The sequence below is a fragment of the Catharus ustulatus genome, chromosome 2 (assembly GCF_009819885.2).
Source record: "Catharus ustulatus isolate bCatUst1 chromosome 2, bCatUst1.pri.v2, whole genome shotgun sequence".
Taxonomy (NCBI): domain Eukaryota; kingdom Metazoa; phylum Chordata; class Aves; order Passeriformes; family Turdidae; genus Catharus; species Catharus ustulatus.
The window spans coordinates 123,236,335-123,262,693 of record NC_046222.1 but is presented as its reverse complement, the minus strand read 5'-3'; the positions used below and the strand labels follow the sequence as shown (position 1 = coordinate 123,262,693).

At 44.2% G+C, this 26,359-nt stretch overlaps 1 protein-coding gene across 1 annotated transcript in view; it reads right to left on the bottom strand.

The window, feature by feature from the left end:
- RUNX1 (RUNX family transcription factor 1) overlaps positions 1-26,359 on the bottom strand; it is a 79,614-nt gene that overhangs the window by 37,415 nt on the left and 15,840 nt on the right. The window contains 1 exon segment of the mRNA XM_033083833.1: positions 14,779-14,886. Coding sequence (XP_032939724.1) covers positions 14,779-14,886 — 108 coding nt within the window.

Below are 26,359 nucleotides of genomic sequence, written 5' to 3'. Positions count from 1 at the left end.
GTGAAGCCATTCCCTGTGTGCTGTCCCTGCAGCCCTCGGGAATTGTCTCTCTCCAGGTTTCCTGCAGCTCCTTCAGGCCCTGCAAGGCCACCCTGAGCTCAGCCCAAAGCTTCTGAACAATCCCAGCTCTCCCAGCCTTTTCAAAGGTTCCTGCCCCGAGGCTGCCAGAGCTCCAGGAGCTGCCAGGGATGCCCAGGCTGGGATTTTGGGGGGTCTGGGACTGGATAATCCCTCCAGCTCAGGATATTCCATGATTCTATTCTATGATTCCATGATTTCTGCACACTGGATTTGTCTCAGGACATCAGCTGCCTCATGGATCTTTGTGCCATCTTATCCTTTGTCCCTCTTTCCATCAGACACTGTTGTCCTGCCAGGAATGCAGCTCAGAATCTCCAGCTCAGAGCTCAAACACCTTCATATTTTTACTTGTTCCCTTGAAGAAAACAGGGGAACTTGTGACAGGAAAAGGGGGAATGGCCTTAATGTAAAGGAAGGCAGGGCTGGATGGGATTTTGGGCAGGAATTGTTCTCTATGATGGTAATGAGGGGCTGGGATGGAATTGCCAGAGCAGCTGTGGCTGCCCCAGGATCCCTGGAATGTTCAGTTCCAGGCTGGACATTGGGGCTGGTACAGTGGGAAGTATCCCTGCCATGGCAGAGCTGAAATGAGATGATCATTAAGGTCTTTTTCCAACCCAAACCATTCTGTGATTACATAAAAAATTGGCACTATTTAATTTTTTAATCCACTGTTCCTTATTCCTCATCCCCCCTTCACATTTAATCCATAAACATTCCTAAAAACCCTGCTCTCAATGTTGAATATCACTGAATTAGCAGCAAAAAGTTCTCTGCAGAGCCCTGTAGGCCCCTTCCTCTACAGAGAACTCTTTCAAGCCACCCTGACAGCTCAATCAAGACACAGGCCCATTTCATGCACTAAAAGGAAAATGTGCATTTAAAAGCAGTTTCCCAGTAGCTGCATTTCTAAAATTAAATTTTATAACTCGTCTTATGGTTCCAAATCTCAGTGGCTCGGCATTTCTTCCCGTTGCCAGGCCCTTTGGCACAGCTTGAACTGTCTCAGATTCCACACTGTGCTGTAAATTATCCCAAGGGGAGGGGGAGGAATTAAAATATAAAAAGACATATTATATAGCAGTGGTTTCATCATTAAAGAGACCCATTAGGGCTTTAAAAAAAATAGAAATATAAAAAAATGAGGGGAGAAGCAAAGACAGATGAAAAGGACTTTTATCTGACATTCTGGTTGGTCGGGAGCAAACGCTGCATTTGTCAGCAGAGAAAAGCTGGAAGTTCCTCCAGCCTTGGGCTCCTGACCCTGGATGTGAAGGCCAACATGTGGAGTCACACAAGATGTGTAAAATACCTCATCCATGGGGATTATTTTTAAACTCCAGCAGGCTCAACCCAGGGCTGCAGAGCCAAGAGCCACATCCTTCCAACTGCAGCCCCACGCTGGCATTTATTCCTGATTTCAGATTCTCCTCAGACATCTCCTGGTTTAAAGGAATTCAGGAAGGCCAAGTCCTGACCCCCTGGGACCTCCCCTTTCCCCTCCCACCTCTCCTGAACCTGCAGAGCCAGGCTGGCCCCAGATCTCTGCTGAATTCCTGAGGCTGGAAAAGCCCTCCCAGCCCATGGAGTCCCCACCTTGTCCCCCAGCCCAGAGCACTGAGCATCACCTACAGGGATAGGGCACTGCAAACCTCCCTGGGCAGCCCAGCTGAATGTTTAACAACCCTGTCTGTCACAAAATTCCTCCTGATGATCCAAAATTCCTCCTGATTTCCAAGATACTTTCATACCCTGAATCCACCAAGCGAAACTTGGACCCCTCTGCCCCTTTCTGTGCTGCCCCAGAGCATCCAGCTGAATTTTGGGGGTGTTTCAGCCTCCTGCACGGAGCCTTTCCCATAACCTGGGATTGCCAGGAGTGCAGGGGCACAGCCAAGATCTGCCTCATCCCTTGAACTGGTGGAAAATTCCGTTTGTGCCAAGGCACAAGGGAGAAAGAGCAGCACCAACAGGTTCTTCCTCAGGAGAACTCTGCTGGCTTTGTGCCTGCATTTTAATTTTGGGTGGGAAACACTCAGAATCAAGTCCAGGCTATTATCACCTCCAAAAGTGCTTTTTTTACCCTCCCTGTGCCCAGCCAGGAAAATCTATTTATTATTTCTCCTCTGAGTGCACAGAACCTGTTTGGCACCGAAGCTCTGCAGCAGAGAAGCGCAGAACTGTGTCAGAAAAATATAACAAATATAAATACTTCTCCCAAGGCTCTCTCACAGCACAGGCAGCCCTTTGTGAGGGTGACTTGTGTTTGGGTGTTTATTAGCTTTGCTTTGAAGTTCCCCTCTAAACACCTTGCTGGAGCAGGCACAGTATCCTCAGCTCACCCCTGGGAGAGGCAGCACTGTTATTAACCCTTTTTTCAGGTGGAAAATGGAATGACAGAGGAAGTGAGGTGATCCTGCCCACGGCCAGGAGGTGACCCTGTGACAGCCACCCTGCTCCCAGCCCCAGCAGGTGACCACAAGCCCACACCTCCCTTTGCCAGGATGAAAAGGAGCAGCAGGAAGGTGTTTGGAAGCTGCTGAACCACTTTGGCCACAAATCTTGATGAAAATCACTCCAAACTCGCAGCTGTTGAGGGAAGACCTTGGCTCAGAGCTCACACAAGGTGGAACCACTGCCTTCTTCCCCTCCCTGTGTCCCCAGAGTTGTTGTTTTTTTTTTTGACAAGGATGACAAAAAGAGAAAATAAAGTGAAAATTTCCCCCCTCACAGTTGCAGGGATGCTGCAATAAACAGGACATGCAGCCAGCTTGGCTAAACCACAGAGTTTGGTGGCTTTTTTAAAAAATTATTTTTAATTTATTAGAAGATTATCCATTCCAAATGCTGCCTGAGTGAGCTCAGGAGGATTTTTTTTGACATGGAATATTACACAGGGAGGGCAGGGCAAACATTGCCTCTTCCGAGACTTTTCCAGCGAGGCAACATGAAAGTGCTTCCCCTCTTAATGGCAGGGAAATGCAGTTTTATGGACTGGGAGAGGCTGTGCAACACTCAGGCCTGGCCTGCAGCCAGATGTGGAAATGACAGCAGCAAAGTGCCTTGGCAGCCCCTGGGGTTGTGGGGAATGATGCTGGGAATGGTGGTTCAGCCTGGGATGCACAAGGATCAGAGCAGAGCTCCAGGTGCAGGAAAAGAAACGTTTCCTCCACCTTCCTTTGCAGTTTAATTTAATTTTTTTGTTATTTTATTTTATTTTTGAGTTTTCAGGCTCAGAAAGGCAGAATTGGGTAAAGCAGGGGTTCCTCTCCTCTCCTGCTCCTCCCCTTCTTCCAGCTGGAATTCTTGTGGAAAACCAGAACCATTTTCCAAGCAAACACTGCTGGGATGGGTTCATGGATATCCCTGTCCATGGCTGCAATCAGGGCATCTTTAAGGTCCTTTCCAAACACAACCATTCTATGATTTTTTTTTAAAATCAAGTTTTTTCCTTTTAATTATTCCACTCTTCTGTCACTTGCTGTCACTCCCAAATCAGAGCACAGGGATCTGAGGGAGCTGCATCCTGATCTGGGGATCAGGAAAAGCTTTTCTCTCCTTTTATGATCTCTTTTTTCCTTCTTTATTTTCAAATTTCAATTATTAAACTTATTAAATATTATATTTAATATACTTTAAAATATTTATTATTAAATCCAAAACCCATGGGTTTTTTTTTCCCCATCCCACCATGGAAGTTGGGGTGTCAGTGTGGTTTAGCTGCTCCTGGGGTTAAACTAAAACAGGGGAGTTTAATTAAGCTGAGCCTTTGTCTCTGAATTCTTCCCCTTCTCTCCTCTGCCCCCTCTGCTTTTCCCATGTGGAAAAGGAAATTTCACGCCCAAAAAGTGGATTATTCCCAGGAAAATGCAGAGTCTGGCCAGGCTTTACCAAAGCAAGGAGTGAGTTTAAAGAAACCTTTCTGCTCTGGAGGCACTTTGGCCCTTGATCCAAACATCTCCTCTTTTCAGGGCTGCTTTTATTCAGGGTTTTGGGTGGGCTCCAGCTTTAGTGGGGTAGAAAATCACCAAAATTCCATTGTGTCCAGTTAATAAAGTGCTGAACACTGTTCTGTGCCTCGGGGGTAAAATTATTGTGATTATTTTGATCATGATGAGAGGAAATGTACTCACACATATCAGTTCTAGGAAGTGAACACTCCGTGTTTAGTGCAAAAAAAATAATAGATTCTTGTAAAAAAATGAATTCCTCACCCACAGAGTGTTCAAGGACAGGGCTTGGAGCCACCTGGGATAGTGGAAGGTGTCACTGCAGGCCAGGGGTGGAATGAAATGAACTTTAAATTCCCCCCAACCCAATTTGCTGTTTCTATTAATTAAAATAAAATGCTTTCTATATTCTTACCAAGAAATGCTTTAAAATAGAAATGCTTTCAACTGCAAAAAAAAGCATCTTTGTTTTGCTAACAATGCCTAAACATTGTTTTCCTTCGTGCCAGGTGCCCAGAGATCAAATTCTTTGCCCACCCTTTTTCCTCTTGCACATCAGAAGGATCAGCTCCATGTCAGAGCTCACCAACCTCGTCTGCATCGTTCAAAAAGAATGGAAAACCTCTCTAAAAACCAGAATGAGACACCCTGGAGGACATCTTCTATTCCTCACTGACAAATCTGATTGCTGTGGGGAGCACAAATAAAGCAGGCAGAGTTTCAAGGAGATTCATCACTCATAATTTTTTTTTCCTGTTGTTTTTTTTTTGAAATTCTGGGTAGCACAAGCCTCATTTGCAGGCAGAAGGAAGCTGGGGGCAGACAGGAGATGATCCCAGTGGCTGTAATTAGCAGCTGGGAAATGTGGGAATGAGGTCCCTGGCTCCATGATCCAGACTCTGGGAAACCCTTCCAGGTGAATTCTCTGATCAGCTTCCCCTGCAAATGCTCACCCTGGCTGGAAAAATCTGCTGCCTCACTTGGAGGAACTGCAGATGAAATGATGTGAATGATGTTTATGGCACAATCCTGGGCTGAGCATTTAGAATTTCCCACCAAGTGATCCCAAATATCACACCAAGAAAAGTCAATTTACAGAATTCCTGCTCTCCCTGTTTTACCTGGGGAAATCCCTGGGAGCCTCTTGCACCTCCTTTGGAATTTCTGCAATTTTTTTCCCTTCGTGTTTTAACAGTAGTTAAACAATATTTTGACAAGATATTTTTGTTCTTATTTTAATATAATTTTAAAATTATTTTAGGGTTTTTTTCTTGGTTGGTTGGTTTTTTTGTGGGTGGTTTTTTTTGTTATTGTTGTTTGTTGGGGTTTTTTTTTAATAAACACAGGATAATTTAGGTAGAAGAAAATTTGTAAAAAAGAAGAATTCTATTCCCAGGACAAACCACAGCAGGTGGGAGAGTCCAGCTCAAGACCCTCTTGCCTGATATATGCTAGAAAATGAATTTCAGCTGACAGAATCCCAGAATTTTCAGGGTGGGAAGGGACTTCTGGCTCTCTCCCACTCTTTTCCTTCCTCCTGATGAACACAGAAAATCCTCAACTCCCAAACCCAGAAAAAGCAATCCTGACACATTTCTGAGGCAGGAATTGGGAATTTTTCCTTCTCTCCCCCAGCTCTGCAAAAACCACAATTATTTTGTGTAGATCCACCTAAACTTCTGCTGAACTTCTGCTCTTGTGGAAGTGGAATTATTCCCTGGAATTAACCCCAGGAATTAGGTCATGGCAGTGAAGGAAAAGTCATGGAGTGTTTGGGTGTTTGGAGGGAAGAAGTTGAAATGAATGAAAGTTAAATGAGTTTTCTGCAGAATTACAGCCTTGGCTTTCTTTTCCCTTTCCCTCAACTCAACTTGTAAAATCCCAAGCCCTTGACAATGTTTGAATGAATCCCAAGCCAAGCATGGCTTTGCCAAAAACCTCTTTTGTTTCCTTCTGGTTTGCAGCTTGCCCAAGTGCCCCAGGAATCCCCTCTGCAGGCTGCAGATTTGTCTGAGAGAGGAAGGTGCAGAATGAGGCTCCTCCAGCCAAGCACCAGCTCAGGGAGTGAGCAAAAAAAAAAAAATAAAATACAGGACACAAAAAAAATCGTGTCTCCATAGGAATAGCTGCTGAAAACACATGGAATCCTGGAATATCCTGAGCTGGGAGGGATCCATGAGGATGATCCAATCCCAGGTTCTGCCCCAAAATCCCAGCCTGGGCATCCCTGGCAGCTCCTGGAGCTCTGTGCCCATTCCCTGGGGGAAGAACCTTGCCCTAATCCCACCCTAAATCCCTCCTGGCCCAGCTCCAGCCTCTCCCTGGGTCCCAGCCTGCTGACATTGAGGCTTTTTTCCTCTCCCACTCATTCCCACATCCCTGCCTTGGGCAGTTTTTCAGACCAGGTGGGATGGCAGGAGCAGCACCTTCCTCCAGTTCCTGAGGGGTTTTTGGGGGAAACATCTCAAGCTCATTCACACACACACAGATTCCTTCCTGCAAGGCTCTGCCTCGGAGCTCAGTGCAGATGGGAACAATAAATATTAATAAATAAATCAATAAACAAAGCAGAGAGGTGGAATTATCCCAAATCCCATCTCAGATGTGAACACAGCTTCAATCTTCTCTGTGCTGGAGCCTGATGAGCATCCAGCAGTGCTGACCTTGGTGGGACTGAACCATGGAATGTCCTGAGCTGGAATAAACCCCCAGGGATCACCCAGTGCCAGCCCCCCCAAAATCCCAGCCTGGGCATCCCTGGCAGCTCCTGGAGCTCTGTGCCCATTCCCTGGGGGAAGAACCTTGCCCTAAAATCCCATCCCAAATCCAGCTCCAGCAGGAGCTCTGCCCTCTGTCCTCTGCTCCAGCTGGGCAAACCCAGAGCCCATCGGGCACTCCTTGGCTCCTCCAGATGTTCCTCACCCTCATCACCTCCTTGGGACACTCCCCAAGAGTTTTTGGATGTGTTGAGACACCCAAAGCTGCCCAGGCAGGTACAAGAGCAGCCCTTGGGAGAAGGGTCCTGTTCTGCTGGGACACAGAGATCCCTGAGCAGGACAAGCCAGGGCTGAGGACATTTGTCACCTCTGCAGGGACAAGGAGCAGAGGGGTGGCTCAGACAGGAGCATTCCATCAGGAATATCTGCAGGCACTGACAGGTCCCCATCACTCAGGGCTGAACAAGGCACCTGCAGCTCCCAGGTCGAGTCCTGGAAACCAGGGGAATTTGGCAACACCAAATTAAATTTACTCCCTCTAGATGCTGACTACTCAGACTCTGACCACTTGGAGCTTTGCTAGAGGGATCCACGAGCTCCACACCTCCCTTCAACTTTGTTTTTACCAAGAGTTGGCACAGCAAGAGTTGAAAATACCTTCTTTTCCACAGAAATAAGCTTGGCTATTTTAATCTGTCGCTTCCTCCTCTGGACTAACGCTCCACTGTGAACTCATAAATTTCACGTGGTTCTGCCTGGGCTTTATTTTAACTTCTGGAACTCCTTTTTTAAATTTTTTTTTTCCTTGCTTCCCTGATTTTCTCTGCAGCTGCAGGGAGATATAGTGAGCTACTGTGGAGCCCAGTGAAAGCAGGGCCTCTGAGAAGTTTCCAGAGTGGATACAAGCAGGTTATTCTTTGCCTTGTTTTCCTTGGCTCGGCCTGAGCAGCGCAGGGTGAGTCAAACTGGATTAACTTTCAAGAGGGAAGTGGTGTGGTCAACCCAAACTGTTTGTGGTGAGATTGGGGAGATACGTGGGGCAGGTAATGAGGAACAGCCCCTGGTGCTGGCTGGAGGGAGGAATCAGGCAAAAAGAATCCTTAATAATTAAATCAACGCCAGTCCCATCAATGTTTTTTTGGGTTTTTTTTTGGTTTTTTTTCCTGCAGCTTTGTGTGCTGAGGGTTGTGACACAGCCTGGATTTTCTGGACTGGTCAGCCCCATGAGGTGACCTGATGTGGAGCTTCAAACTCAAAGGAAGAATAAAAGAAAAAAGGACCAGGCACTATTAAAAAAAAATAATAAAAAGCCTCCATGTTTTGTTTATGACTGGGCAAACCTTTCTGCTGTCTCCTCCCATTTTTACACACTGTTCCCAATCTGTGCCATGATTAAGGGAAGGCAGGGAAGATGTTCCCATCCTTGTGTCTCCTTTAAGTGATTTATGTCCTTGTAGGACAACTCCTGCTCTGATGATTCCCAAGCAGAGCTTTGGCTTGGAAGGGACCTTAAAGATCCCTGTCCTGGCCAGGGACACCATCCACTGTCCCACATTATTCCAGCCTGGCCTTGGACACTTCCAGGGATCCAGGGGCAGCCACAGCTTCTATTCCAGGGGAACAATTCCTGTCCAAAATCCCCACCCAGCCCTGCCCTCCCTCAGCTCCAATGCCATGTTCCTGCCCCTCCATCCCTTGGGAGAAATCCCTCTCCAGCTCTCCTGGCACCCTTTAGGCACTGGAAGAATTCAATTCTCTCCCAGGAATTTCTCTCCCTGCTTTGCACACCCTGACACAGCACAGACAGATCAGCCTGGCTGAGATTCCTCATGAACACAGAGAGAAAATGCATTTCTCACTGTGATTCCCACAGAGCACAGATGGAGATGCAGAGCTAAAAAAGCTTTTTTTCCATTCTTCACCACCACTGGAGCAGAAGCCTGAAGGTGTTTTGTGTGGGCATCTGCAAGGAGGGAAATGCTCCAGATCCCAAGCTGGGAGGAACTGCAGTGCAGCTGGATTTTCACTCTTTTCACTCATTTCAAGAAGAAAAGAGGGGCTGTTCACTGGAAATGCTCCCTCCAGCCTCTCCCTTACACACCTGGTGTTTTGGGGAACCCATAAATGAGGAATCTTCTCAAACTGAGGCTTTCAAAAATGGTCCTTCACTTCTTCAGCAAAGAGAAATATCTGAGCTCCCCATGAGGGTGGAAATTTCCTTCTCCATTCTCCCAGTCTTGGGATCAGCTCACAGAGGGAAGGAAAAGTGAAGGAAAACTCATCTGCCAGTCCTGAAGGATTGATGCTCCAAGAGCCCAGCTTTGCCAGCAAATCTCCTTCTGGCAAGGGGAAAGGCAAAAGAACTCCCAAAAAACCCAAAATCCACACCAGGCACCTCCACTGAGGGATCCAACCCCAGCCCCAGCATCTCTTCAAACCTTTTGTTCCCTCACATTTTCCCATTCCCATGGAAAATGTTCTGTTCCCAAAAGGTTTTCATCTTGTTCACTGCTTTTAAAACCTCTGTAGTGGGTGCAGCTGGCAAAAGCCAGGCCTAGTGAGACATGAAATAATGCACACATTCACCTGATTTCTTTTGTCACAGTTCTGAGCACTTCCCCTGATTTCAGCACAGAGGGTCCCCAAAATGATTAAATTGAAAATATATTAATTCAAGAAGGCTGAAAAAAGAGCTGGGTGGGATGAAGTGACTCAGAAAAGGAGTTGAAATAATTTCTACAGGACTAGGCCAGGCTTAGCTTCATTCCCAACTCACACTGCAGCAGCTCTGGCTTCCCTGATTTCTCAAGGAAGGAGCTTGTCCTGTCAACACTTCTTGTTTTCAATTTAAAAAAATAATTTGGGAAGCAATTCTATAGAATCTACTGCACTCCCTAGAAAAGCAGTGTTGTCATCCAGGCTTCCTGCCCCACATTTCTGACCATTTTATTGAATTAAATAAATTACAAATTCCAATCTCAGCTGTCCAGGCTCAGCAGAGAGACTGATAAATGCCAGGGAAAATTATCCCATTCTGCCCCATGAATCCTCAAGGATTCAAAACCTACTGAGGTCCAGCTCATTGACACCATCACTGCTCTGATAAATAGAATTTATCATAATTTATTAGGATAAATGTCATAATCCTTTGCATTGCCAACCAGCTAAATCCCATAAATACACAAAGGGGCTACAGAAATGCTGGAGAGGGATTTTTACCAGGGCATGGAGTGAGAGGAGAATGGGGAATTGCTTCAGACTGGTGTGGGGTAGAAGTTTAAAAAGCTTAGGAGTGGCTGGAGGAGTGCCACAAAATAATCACATTTCAGTTTTATCTCCAGACAAAAAGCCTTGAAATCCAAGAATTCCTGCCTTTCCTTTATCTGTTAGAATTCAGAGGTTTGTAAGGTTGGTTCAAAATGATAAAAAATAAAAATGGAAGCACGTATTGGCAGCTTTGCTTTTTTACAGAATTTATATCATGGAATGGTTTGGGTTGGAACAAACCTTAAAGATGATTCCATCCCAGCCCTGCCAACCTTCCACTGTCCCAGGCAAAAGGAGGCACTTGCAGCAGAGAATGAGCAAGAAATAAAGGCATCAATATGATTTCAGCCCACTGAAATAATGAAAAGGTTTTTTTGGAGAAGAGTTTGATTTTTATTATTACTCTATTAGGAAAGGATCTTGGGATTTCCCTAAAAATGACCTCAGGCAGGGGAAGATTCCTTCAGAACAGAACCAGAAGCTTTTTAGGCTCCTTCTCAACTCAGCAATACATTCTTCTCTCCCCATCCCTCACCATCCCACTCTTGGATATTTTTTTCCCCAAACTTATTTGGGAAAACTACATACCTAACAGGGAATAATCACATTTAATGCCCATCTTAACTTCAGACTGAGGCTAAATCCATGTAGCCTTTTCCTTTCAGGCACCTGGGCCATGAGTGAATTTTTCAGAGCTACGTAGGTTAAAACAATTCAACTGAGGAAAAGCAGAAAAAAGCAGAAAAGAAGAAAAAAAAACCCTAATTTTTCAGCAGATGTACACAGCAGGTCAAATGGCCTAAGGGAAATATTTAATTTAGGACTCAGACTATTTCTACCAAGTTTCCTAACCAAAAGTATTTTCATCAGGAGCACTACTCTTGATCTGGTTTCTGCTAATGATTTTCCCCATGGACTTTGCTCATAAAAACAGAAATTGCTTTATGAATCATAGAATCAGAGAAGTTGGAGAAGAAAACGATGGGTTAGGTCATCCTGCCCTTCTCCCTGACACTGCAGCAGCATTTCTTTTCAGAAAAAAAGAAAACCATTTTGAAAATAAGCATTTATTCAGAAGAGGGGAATAAAAATGCTCAGTTCAAAAGAGGTTTTAAAAATCCATAATGAAAGCAGGGGAGGTAAGAGCCAGGATTTTAAGTAGCTTGGCTCTCTTTGTGAGCTGTGACAGTTTGAGAAGTTTTGTCCTGGGTAGGCACAGACAGGAATCCAATGGGGAGCAAAAGGAAAATGTGGAATTCCCACAAATGGGAATTTATCACAATCTGAAGTGCAAATTTAGATGTGCTGCTGGACAAAGACCTGGACCAGCACCTAATGGGATGTGCAAGGAACACAACTGTGCACAGCAAAGGTGGCCCTGTGACAGTGTCAGTGTCACCTATTGTCACCTCCACACAGACCAGAGAGCCCAAAATCACAAAAAATCCCAGAAAAAGTTGGGAGATTCCTTCAGGGTCACCCAGTGATCAGCACCAGCATCACCCCAAACCCTGTCCCCAAGGGCCACATCTGGGACAATTCCAGTGACAGTGACCCCATCACTTCAGCTCATCCCAGCTGACCCCTCTGGCAGGGAAAAATAAAATTCTAATCCTCAATTTGATTATTAGAATCCAGGCTGTCCTGAGAACCATCCAAACCATAAAGGATAAATTGTTGTTTGGGTTGGTTTTGGACCTCAGCAGGTTTTTCTGGCTCTCTGGAAGACAGCAGGATCTCATTTTGTTCCCATTGCTTCCACAGATCTCTGGGGAATCAGGAGAAAACATCTCAGCCTGTCTGGAATTCCTTCAGTTCAGGTGGCTGAGGTCATGGATCTGGGGGAATGTTCCCAAATATCCATCACTGAAGCTAAAACACTCAAATCCAGCAGTTTTTGTTTGGATTCCCATCCCAATCCAAGATTTAGCTATTCTCCTAAATCCCTTCAGTCCATGGCAGGCCTGGTTTGACAGGGCTCACCACAGATCCAATCCATGTTCTCCATCACAGGAATTTAAGGGAAAAAATTCCCTAAGTGGAATTTAGCCATGGATGGTCATGGCTGGGGCTGTGATTTGGAAATCTTGGTGAGAAGTCAAATTTGAGGATGTTGAAGCCCACTTAAAAATGAAGGCAGCAAATGTAATAATTGGGAAAGCAGGGAGAGCTGGGGGTGCTCAACCTGGAGAGCTCAGAGCCACTTCCAGAGGTTCTGAAAAGGAAGGGGAGGCACTTTTTATGCAGGCAGAGTGACAGGTTTTAAAAGAGTTGGCAGGGTTGGATGGGATATTGAGGAGAAATTGTTCCCTGGGAGGGTGGGGATGAGCTGGGATGGAATTGCCAGAGCAGCTGTGGCTGCCCCTGGATCCCTGGAATGTTCAGTTCCAGTTGGACATTGGGACATTGGGAGGTGTCCCTGCCATGGTGGGGTGGCTCTGGATGGGATTTAATCCCTTCCCAGCCCATTCCATGATCCCAAATCCCTTCTGTGCTGTGTCATGGATGACTCAGCAATGGGAAACTGTGAATTCCCACTGGGGGGGACTCCAACCTTTCCTCATGCCTGAACCTCCCTCCTGTGCAGCTGATTTGCCTAAAAGCAGGGACATGAATTCATATGAATTCCAAGGAAGCCTTTGCATGCATTTGGGTCGGGCAGATCCCGAGCGCTGCTTCCGTCTCAGGATCATATCTCCACTTCCTTTTCAAAATGCAGAATCTCATTAAATATTAACTCTTCTACCAACTGAAGAATTGATTTCCAGCAGCAGGTTTGCCTGCAGGAGGATTGTGTTTCAAGCAGATGCATATTCAAAGAACTGAAGTTTATTCATTGTCTGCAAACCCTGAGCATGCCCAGGTAATTGCATATGCAAATTCCAGATTTGCATACCCAAATATCTTTTTTATGCACACAGCTGCCTGGTTCACTGAGGATATTTTTCAGGGATAATTCAACCCCAATTTAAATGAGAAAAAAAAAAGAACAACCAAACAACAAACCAAAGAAATAAGAATAAATAAATAAGGAGCCTTACGCTGACAGAGTATTTGTTTTAAGGTCCTGTCCTCAAATCCAAAACACTACATCAGATTTTTCCACTGATCTGCTGAACTCAGGTAAAGGAAGGCTCCAGGAGAAAACCTGAGCTTTCTAAGCTATTCTGGCTGGAGCTGGAAACATTTCTTTCCTGGTTAAGCAGCCCCAAGCTGCGCCTCATTCCCTGGAGGGTGTTTGAGCCCTGCTGCTCGGCTCTCCCGGGACAATTCCACTTAAGCAACATCCACAACTTCTGCCAAGAGTGTGGGAGGGGTGCGAGAAACTCATCCCAAACCTCAATTTACATTTGATGATGATATGCAAATGCTGCACTGGGGTGGTGACTGAGGCCAACAATTGCCTCTGGTGACAGCAGGGACTGAGCTGAGCTTGGGAAGAGCTGGAGCTGCTCAGAGAGCCCAGAGGAGCCCCAGGATGAGCAGAGGGATGGAGCAGCTCTGCTGGGAGGAAAGGCTGGCACAGCTGGGATTGTTCAGCCTGCACAGGAGAAGCTTTGGGCTGAGCTCAGGGTGGCCTTGCAGGGCCTGAAGGAGCTGCAGGAAACCTGGAGAGAGACAATTCCCAAGGGCTGCAGGGACAGCACACAGGGAATGGCTTCACTGTGGGGTTGGATGGGATCTTGGCAATCAGGAATTGTTCCCTGGGAGGGGCTGGGATGGAATTGCCAGAGCAGCTGTGGCTGCCATGGATCCCTGGAATGTTCAGTTCCAGGCTGGACACTGGGGTTGGGACATTGGGAACTGTCCTCTTCCAGGATTTCTGTTGGAATGAGATGATTTTTAAGATCTCTCCCAACCCAAACCATTCTGGGATTGCTGAAGCCTCCTCTTTTTTATGTCCTTTTTTATTTCCATCTCCCCCAGATTCTCAGTTATTTTCCCACCTCTCTTCTCCTTCAGCTCCTCCTTGTGCTTTATTCTTTGGAAAAAGGGAAGTGATAAAAAGAAATAAAGAAAAAGAGGGAGAGAGAGGAAGAAAGAGAGAAAGGAAGAGAAAGAGAGAGAGAGAAAGAGAGAAAGAACGAAAGAGAGAAGGAAAGAAAGAAAGAAAGAGAGAGAAGGAGAAAAACAGAGAGAAAGGAGGAAAAAGAAGGAAGGAAGGAAGGAAGGAAAGAAAGAAGAAAGAAAGAAAGAAAGAAGAAAGAAAGAAAGAAAGAAAGGAAAGAAAAGAAAGAAAGAAAGAAAGAAAGAAAGAAAGAAAGAAAGAAAGAAGAAGAAAAGAAAGAAGAAAATAAAGAAAAGAAAGAAATAATTTTCTGTCCATGCAAATAAATGTGTTCTCCCAAGCTGTCCCAGGCTGAGGTTCAGGGAGCTCCAGCAACCTGGGATTTGTTCCTGTTTGAGGCTGAGCCTGAAGCCTTTGATCAATGCCATATTGGTTTCCAGTGCTTTAAAACCCTCTCAAGATTTGAAAAGCAAGAAATGACGTGCAGGGCACTGCACTGCCCACCTTTTATCAACATTCCTTCTGTCAGCTCCTGGGGCTGAGCCAGCCCTGCCTGGGCTATGTCGAAATGCAAGTCACTGCATCAGCTGGACACCAGTGAGAAAAAAAAAACTCCAGGAATTCAGGATTGCAATTGGAAAGCTTAAAAAAAAATCCCCCATTCCCATTTGTGCACATGCTGCTGGGTTTGGGTGTGGATGGGGGTGACATGAAATCAGTTTATATCCCTCTGGAATTGCCCTCCTGAGCTCACTTACTTCGGGCTCCCGAGGTCCATCCACGGTGATCTTGATGGCTCTGTGGTAGGTGGCCACTTGGGGAGGATTTGTGAACACTGTGATGGTCAGAGTGAAGCTTTTCCCTGCAACAGGAAAAAAAAATAATTAAAAAAAAATCCCTGAGCAAGTGTTGAGAAAAGCAAACTCCTCATTCCTACAAGGTTTGTGGTGCTGGATTCATTCCCGCCATGGCAACTGCTCAAAGCTTTTGGGGAAAACAAAATTAATTTATATTTAAATCATCTACACTCTGTTTGTAAAAAATGGAAAAAAACAAAAGAAAGGGAGGTTACCCCTAGCAGTCAGGGTTTATCTGATATTCCTGACTCTGCTGTGCTTTCTGGAGGGATTCATTCAGGGAGGTTGGGAAATCGTGGCTGGATTTTCCAAAAGTGCCCAGGGAACGTGAGCAGCAGCACTGGTTAAATGAGAGAGAAGTGGGTGCTCAGATCCCCCAGGCAGGCTGGAAAACCCAACAGGAGATCAATTCCATCTTGCCAAGCAGAGCCCTCTGAAAATCAGCTGCTACTGCCATGCCAACAAAGAAGAGAATGGAAAAAAAATTAATAATAATAATAATAAAAAAAATCCTTACAGCTCATCCACAGAGAATTAAAACATTTATAAAACCACAGGCTCAGCTATTCTCTAATATTCAACAAGAAAACTGTGAAGGCTTTTCCAAGTGCATGGCTCTGTTTTGGATTCACCCCTGGATTCACTCCTGGCATTTTTGGAAGAACAAGAAGGAACATTCTGCATTTTTGATGATGGTGCTGGCCCAAAAACCTGGCAGCAGCTCCAGCATCCTTATCTCAGCACTCAGAGGAATCTCTGCTATCAGCCCCAGACATCAGGGGGCATCACCCCGCTGGGAAAACCAGAAATTGGTGGAAGAAAATTCAGATTCTGCCTCCCTCTCCCTCGTTTCATCACCTGGCTCCAGCCTCAGTGGGCAGTTCCTTCCATTTTTTATTGTTTGCTTAGCTGCCTCTAGAAATGAGGCTAAATTGAAATAGAAATTTGATAGAAATGTGAAGATTAAATAGAAATGGCTCTATCAATAGAAATTTCATCAGAAATGTGAAGATTAAATAGAAATGGCTCTAGAAATAAGGGTAATTTCAGTAGAAATTCCAATAGAAAATTTCAGTAGAAATTTCAATAGAAATGTAAAGGTGAAATAGAAATGGCTCTAGAAATGAGGTTAATTTCAGTAGAAATTCCAATAGAAATTTCAACAGAAATGTAAAGATTAAATAGAAATGACTCTATAAATAAGGGTAATTTCAGTAGAAATTTCAACAGACATTTCAAGGGAAATGTAAAGATGAAATAGAAATGGCTCTAGAAATAAGGGTAATTTCAATAGAAATGTCAATAGAAAATTTCAATAGAAATTTCAACAGAAATGTAAAGGTTAAATAGAAATGGCTCTAGAAATAAGGTTAATTTCAGTAGAAATGTAAAGAGGATGTTACACAGAAATGTAAAAATTAAATAGAAATTTAATCTGGCTAAATTAAAATAGAAATTTCAATAGAAATGTACAGATTAAATAGAAATAGCTCTAGAAATAAGGTTAATTTCAACAGAAATTTCAATAGAAGTATAAGTAGAGATGCGAACCCAGTATGAAATAGAAATGTAAAAAATAAATAGAAATGTTAATAAATAGAAATATTTCAGTTAGCTGTATAAATAAGGCTAAATTTCAACAGAAATTTCAATAGAAATGTAAAATAGGATATTAAATAGAAATGCAAAAATTAAATAGAACTCGCTCTGGAAATAAAGTTAAATTTCAATAGAAATTTCAATAGAATTAGGATATTACACTAGAAATGTGAAAAGTTAACTAGAAAATTTACATTATTCTCTGGTCTAATCTGCAGTAATTTTCATTTTGCTCCCAATTTGATTTTTTTGGTCAACTGCTCTCTAGAACACATAATCAATTTATTTCTACAGAATGCCTCTGGAGAAAGTTTCTATATAGAAAAATAAATGCATAGAAAAGTCCAACAAGAGTGAAATGCAGTAAAATAGGGGCCACAATTCCAGTCTCTAAGTCAGAATAAAGAATAAAGAATAAAGAATAAAGAATAAAGAATAAAGAATAAAGAATAAAGATTTATCCTACAGGGATCATCCAGTCCAGCTCCCAAGTGAATGGCTGGACAGGGATCTTCCTTTTTTCTGAAATATCATTTCCTGTATCACTAATATACAACACCTAGACCACTAAAACAGAGAGAAAATTTTAAAATATACTTTATTCTCTGGTCTAATCTGCAATATTTCCAGTTTAGGGTTTGACACCTGCTGCTCTGCTAGAATACATAATCAATTTATTTCTTTTGAAAGTTCTGGAGAAGTTTCTATATAGAAAATAAATGTATGGAAAACCTCAACAACAGTGAAATGCAGTAAAATGGGGCCATAATTCCAGTCTTAAATCCAGAATAAAAAAGAGCGAGAAACTCACAGGGGTCATGAAGCCCAGCTCAAAGGTGAATGGCCCAGACAGGGATTTTTCTTTTTTTCCAAAATATGATTGCCTGTATCACTAAATACAACACTTATCACTGAGGCAGAGAAACTTTGAAAATCTACTTTATTTCCTGGTCTGATCTGCAGCATTTTCATTTTGCTCCCAAATATTTTTTGTCAACTGCTCTCTAGAACACATAATCAATTTATTTCTTTTGAAAGTTCTGGAGAAATTTCTATATAGAAAATAAATGTATGGAAAAACCCAACAGTGAAATGCAGTGAAATGTGGCCACAATTCCAGTCTCTAAATCCAGAATAAAGATGAAGAGGGAGAAACCCACAAGGATCATCAAGTCAAGCTCACAAGTGAATGGCCCAGACAGGGATTTTTCTTTTTTTCCAAAACTATAATTTCCTGTGTCACTAAATACAACACTTATCACTAAGGCAGAGAAACTTTGAAAATCTACTTTATTTCCTGGTCTAATCTGCATTATTTTCATCTTGCTCCCAATTTGGATTTGTTTTTTAATTTTTTTTTTTTTTGGTCAGCTGCTCTGCTAGAATACATAATCAATTTATTTCTTTTGAAAGTTCTGGAGAAATTTCTATATAGAAAATAAATGTATGGAAAACCTCGACAACAGTGAAATGCAGTAAAATGGGGTCACAATTCCAGTCTCTAAATCCAGAATAAAAAATAAAGAATAAAGAATAAAAAATAAAGAATAAAGAATAAAGAATAAAGAATAAAGAATAAAGAATAAAGATAAGATATTTTCCCACAGGGATCATCCAGTCCAGCTCCCTGAAGTGAATGGCTAGGACAGGGATCTTCCTTCTTTCCTGAAATATAATTCCCTGTGTCACTAAATACAACACCTAGACCACTAAAAACAGAGAGAAATTTAAAAATATACTTTATTTCCTGGTCTAATCTGCAATATTTCCAGTTTAGGGATTTGACACCTGCTGCTCTTCTAGAACATAATAATCAATTTATTTCTTTAGAAAGTTATGGAGAAATTTCTATATAGAAAATAAATGTATGGAAAAGCCTCAACAACAGTGAAATGCAGTAAAATGGTGGCCACAATTCCAGTCTCTAAATCCAGAATAAAGATGAAGAGGGAGAAATCCCACAGGGATCATCAAGTCAAGCTCACAAGTGAATGGTCCTAGACAGGGATTTTTCTTTTTTTCCAAAATATGATTCCCTGTGTCACTAAATACAACATCTAGACCACTAAAAGCAGAGAAAAACTTAAATATACTTTATTTCCTGGTCTGATTTGCAGTATTTTCATTTTGCTCCTAATTTGTTGGTTTTGGGGTTTTGTTTTGGTTTGGTTTTTTGGTTTTTTTTTTTTGTTTTTTTTTTTTTGTATGGTCTGTTAGAACACAATAATCAATTTATTTCTTTAGCAAGTTCTGGAGAAGTTTCTATATAGAAAATAATGTATGGAAAACCTCAACAACAGTGAAAATGACAATTCCAGTCTCTAAATCCAGAATAAAGAAGAGTGAGAAACTCACAGGGATTCATCCAGCCCAGCTCAAAAGTGAATGGCCCAGACAGGGATTGATTTTTCCCAAACTATAATTTCCTGTTTTCCTAATTTCACTAAATACAACACTTATCATTAAGACAGAGAAACTTTGAAAATATACTTTATTTCCTGGTCTAATCTGCAGTATTTTCATTTTGCTCCCAATTTTTTTGTCAACTGCTCTCTAGAACACAATAAGTCAATTTATTTCTTTTGAAAGTTCTGGAGAAATTTCTATATAGAAAATAAATGTATGGAAAACCTCAACAACAGTGAAATGCAGTAAAATGTGGCCACAATGCCAGTCTTTAAATCCAGAATAAAGAAGAGTGAGAAACTCACAGGGATCATGAAGCCCAGCTCACAAGTGAATGGCCCAGACAGGGATTTTTCTTTTTTTCCAAAATATGATTCCCTGTGTCACTAAATACAACACTTATCACTAAGGCAGAGAAACTTTGAAAATCTACTTTATTTCCTGGTCTAATTTGCAGTATTTTCATTTTGCTCCCAATTTTTTTTGTCAACTGCTCTGCTAGAATACATAATCAATTTATTTATTTAGCAAGTTCTTGAGAAGTTTCTATATAGAAAATAAACATATGGAAAACCTCAACAACGCTGAAATGCAGTGCCCACAATTCCAGTCTTAAATCCAGAATAAAGAAGAGGGAGGTGATTTTCTCTTTTTTTTTTTTAATTTTTTCCCAGAGCAGCCTCTCCCCAGCCTGTGCGGGGCTGGCAGAGCAGGAAACCTCTTGGGTCATCATGAGCCACATCCTGCTTGAGCACAGCCCCAAAACCATAAAGCTGGGTGTCACTCCCCACCAATTCCTCCTGGCTTTTGTTCCCTGCTGCTCCTGCCCCATTTCCACGCAGGTTTTATCTCTCCTGCATTATTCACCCTTTATGGGGCTGCTCAACAAAGGGACTGGGAGGTCAGTGTGGGGTTTGTGGGTTTGCCTGCTTTGGGATGACAGCAGGGCTGTAAACACCTCCTGGTTTTTATGTGTTAGGATTTTATTTCTGATACACCCAGAGTGTCTGCACAGACAGAGTGCCCAAATCTGAGTCAGGCACAGAGGAGCTGACCTTGCTGGTGACTGGAAAAAGGGAGCAAACATCCCAAAAGTCATCCTGGAAATGTCCCAGCAAACCAGCACTGCGAGCTAACATCCAAATATGAGACTTCTGGGTTCCACATTGCCATAAATTCGATGGAAGACCACCCAGAAATCAGCTCAGAGGCTGCGTGGATGCAAACCAATCATTCTGGGGTCATGCCTTTGAGGAGGGTGAAATGGATTTTGGGGATGCAAGAGCCACTTCAGACCCTGCTTGTCCCTTGAAGCTATCCCTGGTGGTTCCTGATGAGCACATGATGGAATTCTCCAGGGCTCTGCCTTTGGAATCCCTCCCACAGGTATCAAATGTGTGAGGACACAGCCCAGGAAGTCACTGCTTCCACCAGCTCTTCTCTCCCAGCCAGGGTGGGAAAAATCACTTGGGAATGTTTATTCTTGCAGGAAGTGGAAGGTCCAGGAAAAGGAATGGAAACAGGAGCAGTCCTGGCTGGAATGCAAGGCTGAGTTCAGGAAATGTTATCTGCACTCTCCTCTTGGGGGGTTTGGTAGAGGCTGAGTTTAAAAAGTGCCTTCAAGAGTCACTGATTTGGCAGCTGAGATCATGGAATTCCAGAATTCCTGAGGCTGGAAAATCCCTCCCAGCCCAGGCAGTCCCAGCTGTCCCCATGGCCACCTTGTCACCCTGAGTGCCACCTCCAGGTGCCACCTGCAGGGATGGGCACTGCAAACCTCAGATGGATTCTGAGCTGTCCCCACATTTATGGGATTGCTCAGGAATTCGCTTCAGACTGGGGAAAACTGAGAGAACTTGGAGGAAGAACAAAGCACAAAGTTCAGGGACAGGGACAGGAGGAGAGGGAACGGCCTCAGGCTGGGCCAGGGCAGGCTCAGGGGGGACAGCAGCAGCAATTTCCCCATGGAAAGGGAGCTCAGGGATTGGCACTGCCCAGGGAGGTTTGCAGTGCCCATCCCTGCAGGTGGCACCTGGAGGTGGCACTCAGGGTGACAAGGTGGGGACAGCTGGGACTGCCTGGGCTGGGAGGGATTTTCCAGCCCCAGTGGAATTTTGGGGATTCTCTGATATTGTCCCTTCAACCCAGGACCCCCTGAACAGCTCCTGAAGGAGCAAAAGGCTCAAGAGCTGCAGCCCCTGGGAATGTCTGAGGAGGAAAACACAAACCCTGGGTGACAGCAGGGTCACAGGGAGCTCCTGAGTGTCACCACCAGCTGGGGCTGCAGGGGAGGGACACTGCAGACATGGGCAGAGGGAAAAGGGAGTGAGAACTGCAGGGAAAAGAGACCCCAATGTGAACATCTCACTTCATTCTGACCCTCTGAGCCATTGATTAAAGGGTCATCCCAGTGGGAACAGGGGGAAAAATGGAGTGAAAGTTCAGAAATTCAGCTGTGGAGAAAAAGGCAAACATGGGGTGGGTGTAATCACAGCCTTTGACTTTTGGGTTTTGTTCTAATAAATATCTGTGCCATTAAATTTGGTTGTTTGGGGTGTTTTTTGTTTTTTTTTTTTTCTTTTTAAAATGTTGTTACAGTGAATTATTAAATAAAAAGAAGGGAAATAAAAGAAGGGAAGCAGCCAAGAATGTCTGTGCTGACAAGGACAAAAGGCATAGGTGGAAAAGTACGAAATGTAAGGCCCAAATGCAACTCAAATGACATTACAGACATTTCTATTCTATTAAGGAGAAATTCCAGGTTCTAGGAAGAAACAGGATGATTTATTTTGGAGGGTTTTTTTATCCAGCTTCTCCCCTTTAACCCCTTTGCTCTGGTATCAAACCACACTAAATTATCCATTTTCCCCATTTTTCTGGCTCCTCACAGCATCCCCACACATTCCACACCCATTCCCAAGTGTCACCTCCCAGACAATTTTGCTGGTTCTCATCTCTGAGCACATCCAAATCTGATCGAGAACTTTGAGAAGGGCAGAAATCACTTGACCCTCCATGAATTAACAGCTGAAAGGTTTTGCAGGTATTCAAAGCCAAAAATTCTGTGCTCAGGTGGTGGCTTTTTTCCTCCAGCACAGAATAAAACTTTGCCTCTTGTGTTTGATCTGGGGTTGTTTCATCAGAAGAAAATAAATAAATAAATAAATAAAGCTGCAGCTGGAACAAGAGCATCAAAAAAAAAAAAAAAAAAAAAAAAAGATGATTTGTTTACCAGCAGCACCACAGATGCCACTGGATTTAAATATGAAATAAAGCTGTTATTCACCTCAGCTGGGATGGTTTGTAATTGTGACCAACGGTCCAAACACCCAAATGAGGGTGGTGACATAAAAAAAAAAAAAAAAAAAAAAAAAAAAAAAAAAAAAAGAAAGTGCTGGGGAGAATTCAGAGCCTTTTCCAGGGCCTGAAGGAATTCCTCCCTATGACACTGGCACAGAAAAGCTGTGGCTGTCCCATCCCTGGCTTGGAGCAGCCTTGGGGACAGGGGGAGGTGTCCCTGCCATGGCTCTGGATTATTTTTTTTTCCCTCCCAACCCAAACCATTCCATGATTCCAAGACCTGCCTGTGCCAACCACTCACAGGGGGGAACTGAGCTGTTTCAATTTTAAATACAGATTTATTTTTTTTAATTCAGGTTTAAGCACGTGTCAAGCTGGAAATTTGGGAAATCCACCCCCTTCCCTCCTGCCAAAGCAGCCTGGCTCAGCTAAACCTGACCTTGGGAACATTTCTCACTCCAGGAAGTTCCCTCTGTGTTTACACAGCAGCTCCTTCCCCAGAATGAAATCTCCAGCGCTCTAAATCAATAAATGTTTTGTTCTGGATTTCTACAGGGCCAAAGGGGTCCTGCTGCAAACTGGAACCACAGAAATACTGATTGTTTTCACAATAAAGGTGGAAAAGCAGCTCATTCCTGCAGAAACCTGGCTGGGCTGGCTTTTCCTTTTCCCTTTCCTTCCCAGCTCCAAAATCTGGAATTTTTTTGGCAATATTTGTGGAAAAGCAGCTCATTCCTGCATGGACATGGCTGGGGCTGGCTTTCCCCTTTTCCTTTCCTCCTAGCTTCCCAATCCTGATTTTTTTTTTCTTTTTTTTCTTTTTTCCTTTCCTTTCCTTTCCTTTCCTTCCTTTCCTTTCCTTTCCTTTCCTTTCCTTTCCCTTTCCTTTCCTTTCCTTTCCTTTCCTTTCCTTTCCTTTCCTTTCCTTTCCTTTCTTCCTTTTCCTTTTCCTTTTCCTTTTCCTTCCTTTCTCCTTTCCCTTTCCTTTTTCCTTTTCCTTTCCTTCTCCCAAATCCTGATTTTTTCTCACAATAAATCCAGAAAATCAGCTCATTCCTGCAGTTTCATCTGGTTTTCCCTTTTCTTCACACTCTTTCCCTCCCTTTCTCCACATTTTTTCCTGGCTGACAATTCCAATTTTTAGGGATTCCCAGAGTTGTGTCTTGGGGTGGAATCCTTTCCATCACTTTGGTGAAGTGAAAATAACGGTGCCCAGCCAAATGCCCCAATTATTGTGGCACTTTCCACCTCAGGCGAGGCAGGAATTGCGTTGAGCAACCCAAATGACATCACTGAGATCAAGGAATGGAGACATTTGTCAGGCACTCAGGCCTGATTTCTCTTTATCTGGGTGATGAGGGAAGTCCCTGCTGCTCTTGGGGAGATTCTCCCTGACAATTTGCTTTTTTCAGAAGTCAGAAATATCACCCTGAGCTGCAGATGTGAAACACGGACCCAGGCACATGTGGAAGCTGCTGTTGCTCTCACAGGTTTTTTTTTTTCCAGCATAATTCAGGCCCTGAGTTTTGCTGCTACCTGAGATTTCAATTCCTTGGAGGAGATGTGAAAAGACTCCCCAAAAATGCCTGAGAGGAATCTCAAGCTCCATGAAAAGAGAAAAATCAGCATGGGCAGGAGGCTGGGGCTGGCACCTGGGATAGAATCAAGGCTGAAAAGACTCTGGGGGATCCTCAGAGGAGTTTCAAGAGGATCCCAGGACACCCAAAAAGCACAAATATCTTCCCTGGGGGAGCCTGGAAATCTCAGCTCCCTCCTGAGATGGGAGGGGGTTCCAAAGCCACTGCTCCCCTTGTTCTGCTGCTGCAGCATTCAAATCCCCAGAGAAAAATCTTCCTGGTGGGATCAGCACCCAGAAACGAGTCAGTGCCAATTTAAAATGGGATTAAAATTGGATTTCTGCTTCAGTGCTGCTTTTTGTCCCTTCCTGGAGCAGACAATTTCCCCTGGAGCCCTCAGAAGCTCTCCTTGCCCAGCAGGGTGTGAAACCTTGCAAGGGTGGGACTGAGCTCACTAAAACAGTTTTTCTGCCTGTGGGGGATTTTTTTTTGTATTTTTTTTTATTTTTTGGGGGGGTGGGGACAGATGTTTACACTCAAATGTGACAATTTGTGTGCAGCCAGTTTCACTTCTGTGCTGCTGAGGGGTTTCACTTCCCTGGGCTGTGGGTTGGGGTGGTGACAGCATCCTGACAAGTGTGGAAAAGGGCACCTGCTGTCCCTTCTGTCCCCCAGCAGCCTGGATTTGATGGGAATTCCCTGGAAAAGTTCATGGCTGGGGTGGGAAGAGGAGTCTCAGCTGGATTCCTGTTCTCCCTGCTTCTGCCACCTTGGTTGGTGTTTGCTGTGAAAGTGCCACAAAATCAGAGTTTGTTGTGTTTAGAGAATGGAAATGTGTGGCAGCTGAGGAAATGGTCATGGCCATGGATCAGGAAGGAGCTGAGGGAGAAGAGAGGTGGGAAAATAACTGAGAGTCTGGGGGAGGATGGAAATAAAAGAGGACATAAAAAAGAGGAGGTTCAGCAATCCCAGAATGGTTTGGGTTGGGAGAGATCTTAAAAATCATCTCATTCCAACAGAAATCATGGCAGGGACACCTCCCACTGTCCCCAGTGTCCAACCTGGAACTGAACATTCCAGGGATCCATGGACAGGATCTGCTCTGGCAATTCCATCCCACCCCTCCCAGGGAACAATTCCTGATTCCCAAGATCCCATCCAACCCCACAGTGAAGCCATTCCCTGTGTGCTGTCCCTGCAGCCCTTGGGAATTGTCTCTCTCCAGGTTTCCTGCAGCTCCTTCAGGCCCTGCAAGGCCACCCTGAGCTCAGCCCAAAGCTTCTCCTGTGCAGGCTGAACAATCCCAGCTGTGCCAGCCTTTCCTCCCAGCAGAGCTGCTCCATCCCTCTGCTCATCCTGGGGCTCCTCTGGGCTCTCTGAGCAGCTCCAGCTCCTCCCTGGGCTGGGATCCTCCCCTGCAGGTGGGGTCACACCTGAGGGGCTCAGGGACACAAAAGCCACCCCAGGGTGACACCCAGGAGCTGGCACAGCCACGAGTCCCCCCTGCCAGCCCCAATCAGGCACAGCCCAGGGATGCCCTGAGTGCTGAGGCCAATTCCAGATGTTTGGGGCTGTGGAGGGATTTGGCTGCCAGGAGCATCGTTTGTGGCTCAGCATCCTGAGGTCCTGTGGGAATCCTGATTTTGGCTTTGTGGTGGAGGTGGCAGCAGTGTCCCTACCCTCTGCTGAGTGGGGTTTTTATCCTCAAAAACAACCCCAGCAACCTGCTGGAGCTGAATTTTTGGGGTGGGATGCTGCCTGAAAGTGCAAGGCTGCAGATCAAGTTTCCAAAATGGATTAAAGCATTAAATCCATGGGGGGAGAAAGTGGGGAAGGAATGTTTTTTTTTATTGGAAAAGCCAAGCAGCTCTGAGTGGAGCTGCTGCAGTAACCACCATAAAACCCTTGTGAACTTGGGTGGAGACAATAATTACAGCCCAGCAGGAGTGGAGTGCTCGGGGTGCCTGCACAAGGGGCAGCACCAGGAGATCTCAGCTGGAGCCCTTAGGAACAAAAATTATCATTAAAATATTTGAAAGCTTGAAATAGAGATACTCAATTCCCACAAACATAATGTCTGGAGAGGGTGGGATTATTTTTTTGCCCCCAGAAATCGCTCTAATGGAACTTTCTGGAATTATGCTCCCCAAAACTTGAATTTTTGCTTCCAAGCTGTGATCTAAATATCAGGGAATTTTGATTTTTTTTTCCCTCCCTCACTGCAAAATCATTTTTTTGTTTTAAATAAAGTGTTCATTGGACCAGAGCTTGGCTGGCTGTGCTCAGAAATGACCTGAACTCCACAAAGTGCAACCAGCTCTGGTCACAAAGTGTCCTGAGTGCTGTGTCACTGCTGAGGGAAAGGGAAAAACAGGAAGAGCAGGTGGAAAGGACACTTGAGGATGAAATGGCTCCAGTGCATAGCTTCTCCCACCTTCTCACAGAAAATGCCTTGCCATCCTTAAGCCTAATGATAGTCCTGAGGCCAGCTGTAATTTCAGACCATTCATCAGCTTTTTGAGGTAGAAATTATCCCCCAGACTTTATAGGGATGACAGAGACATGGGGAGGTTCAGGCCCAGATTCACGAGCGGAT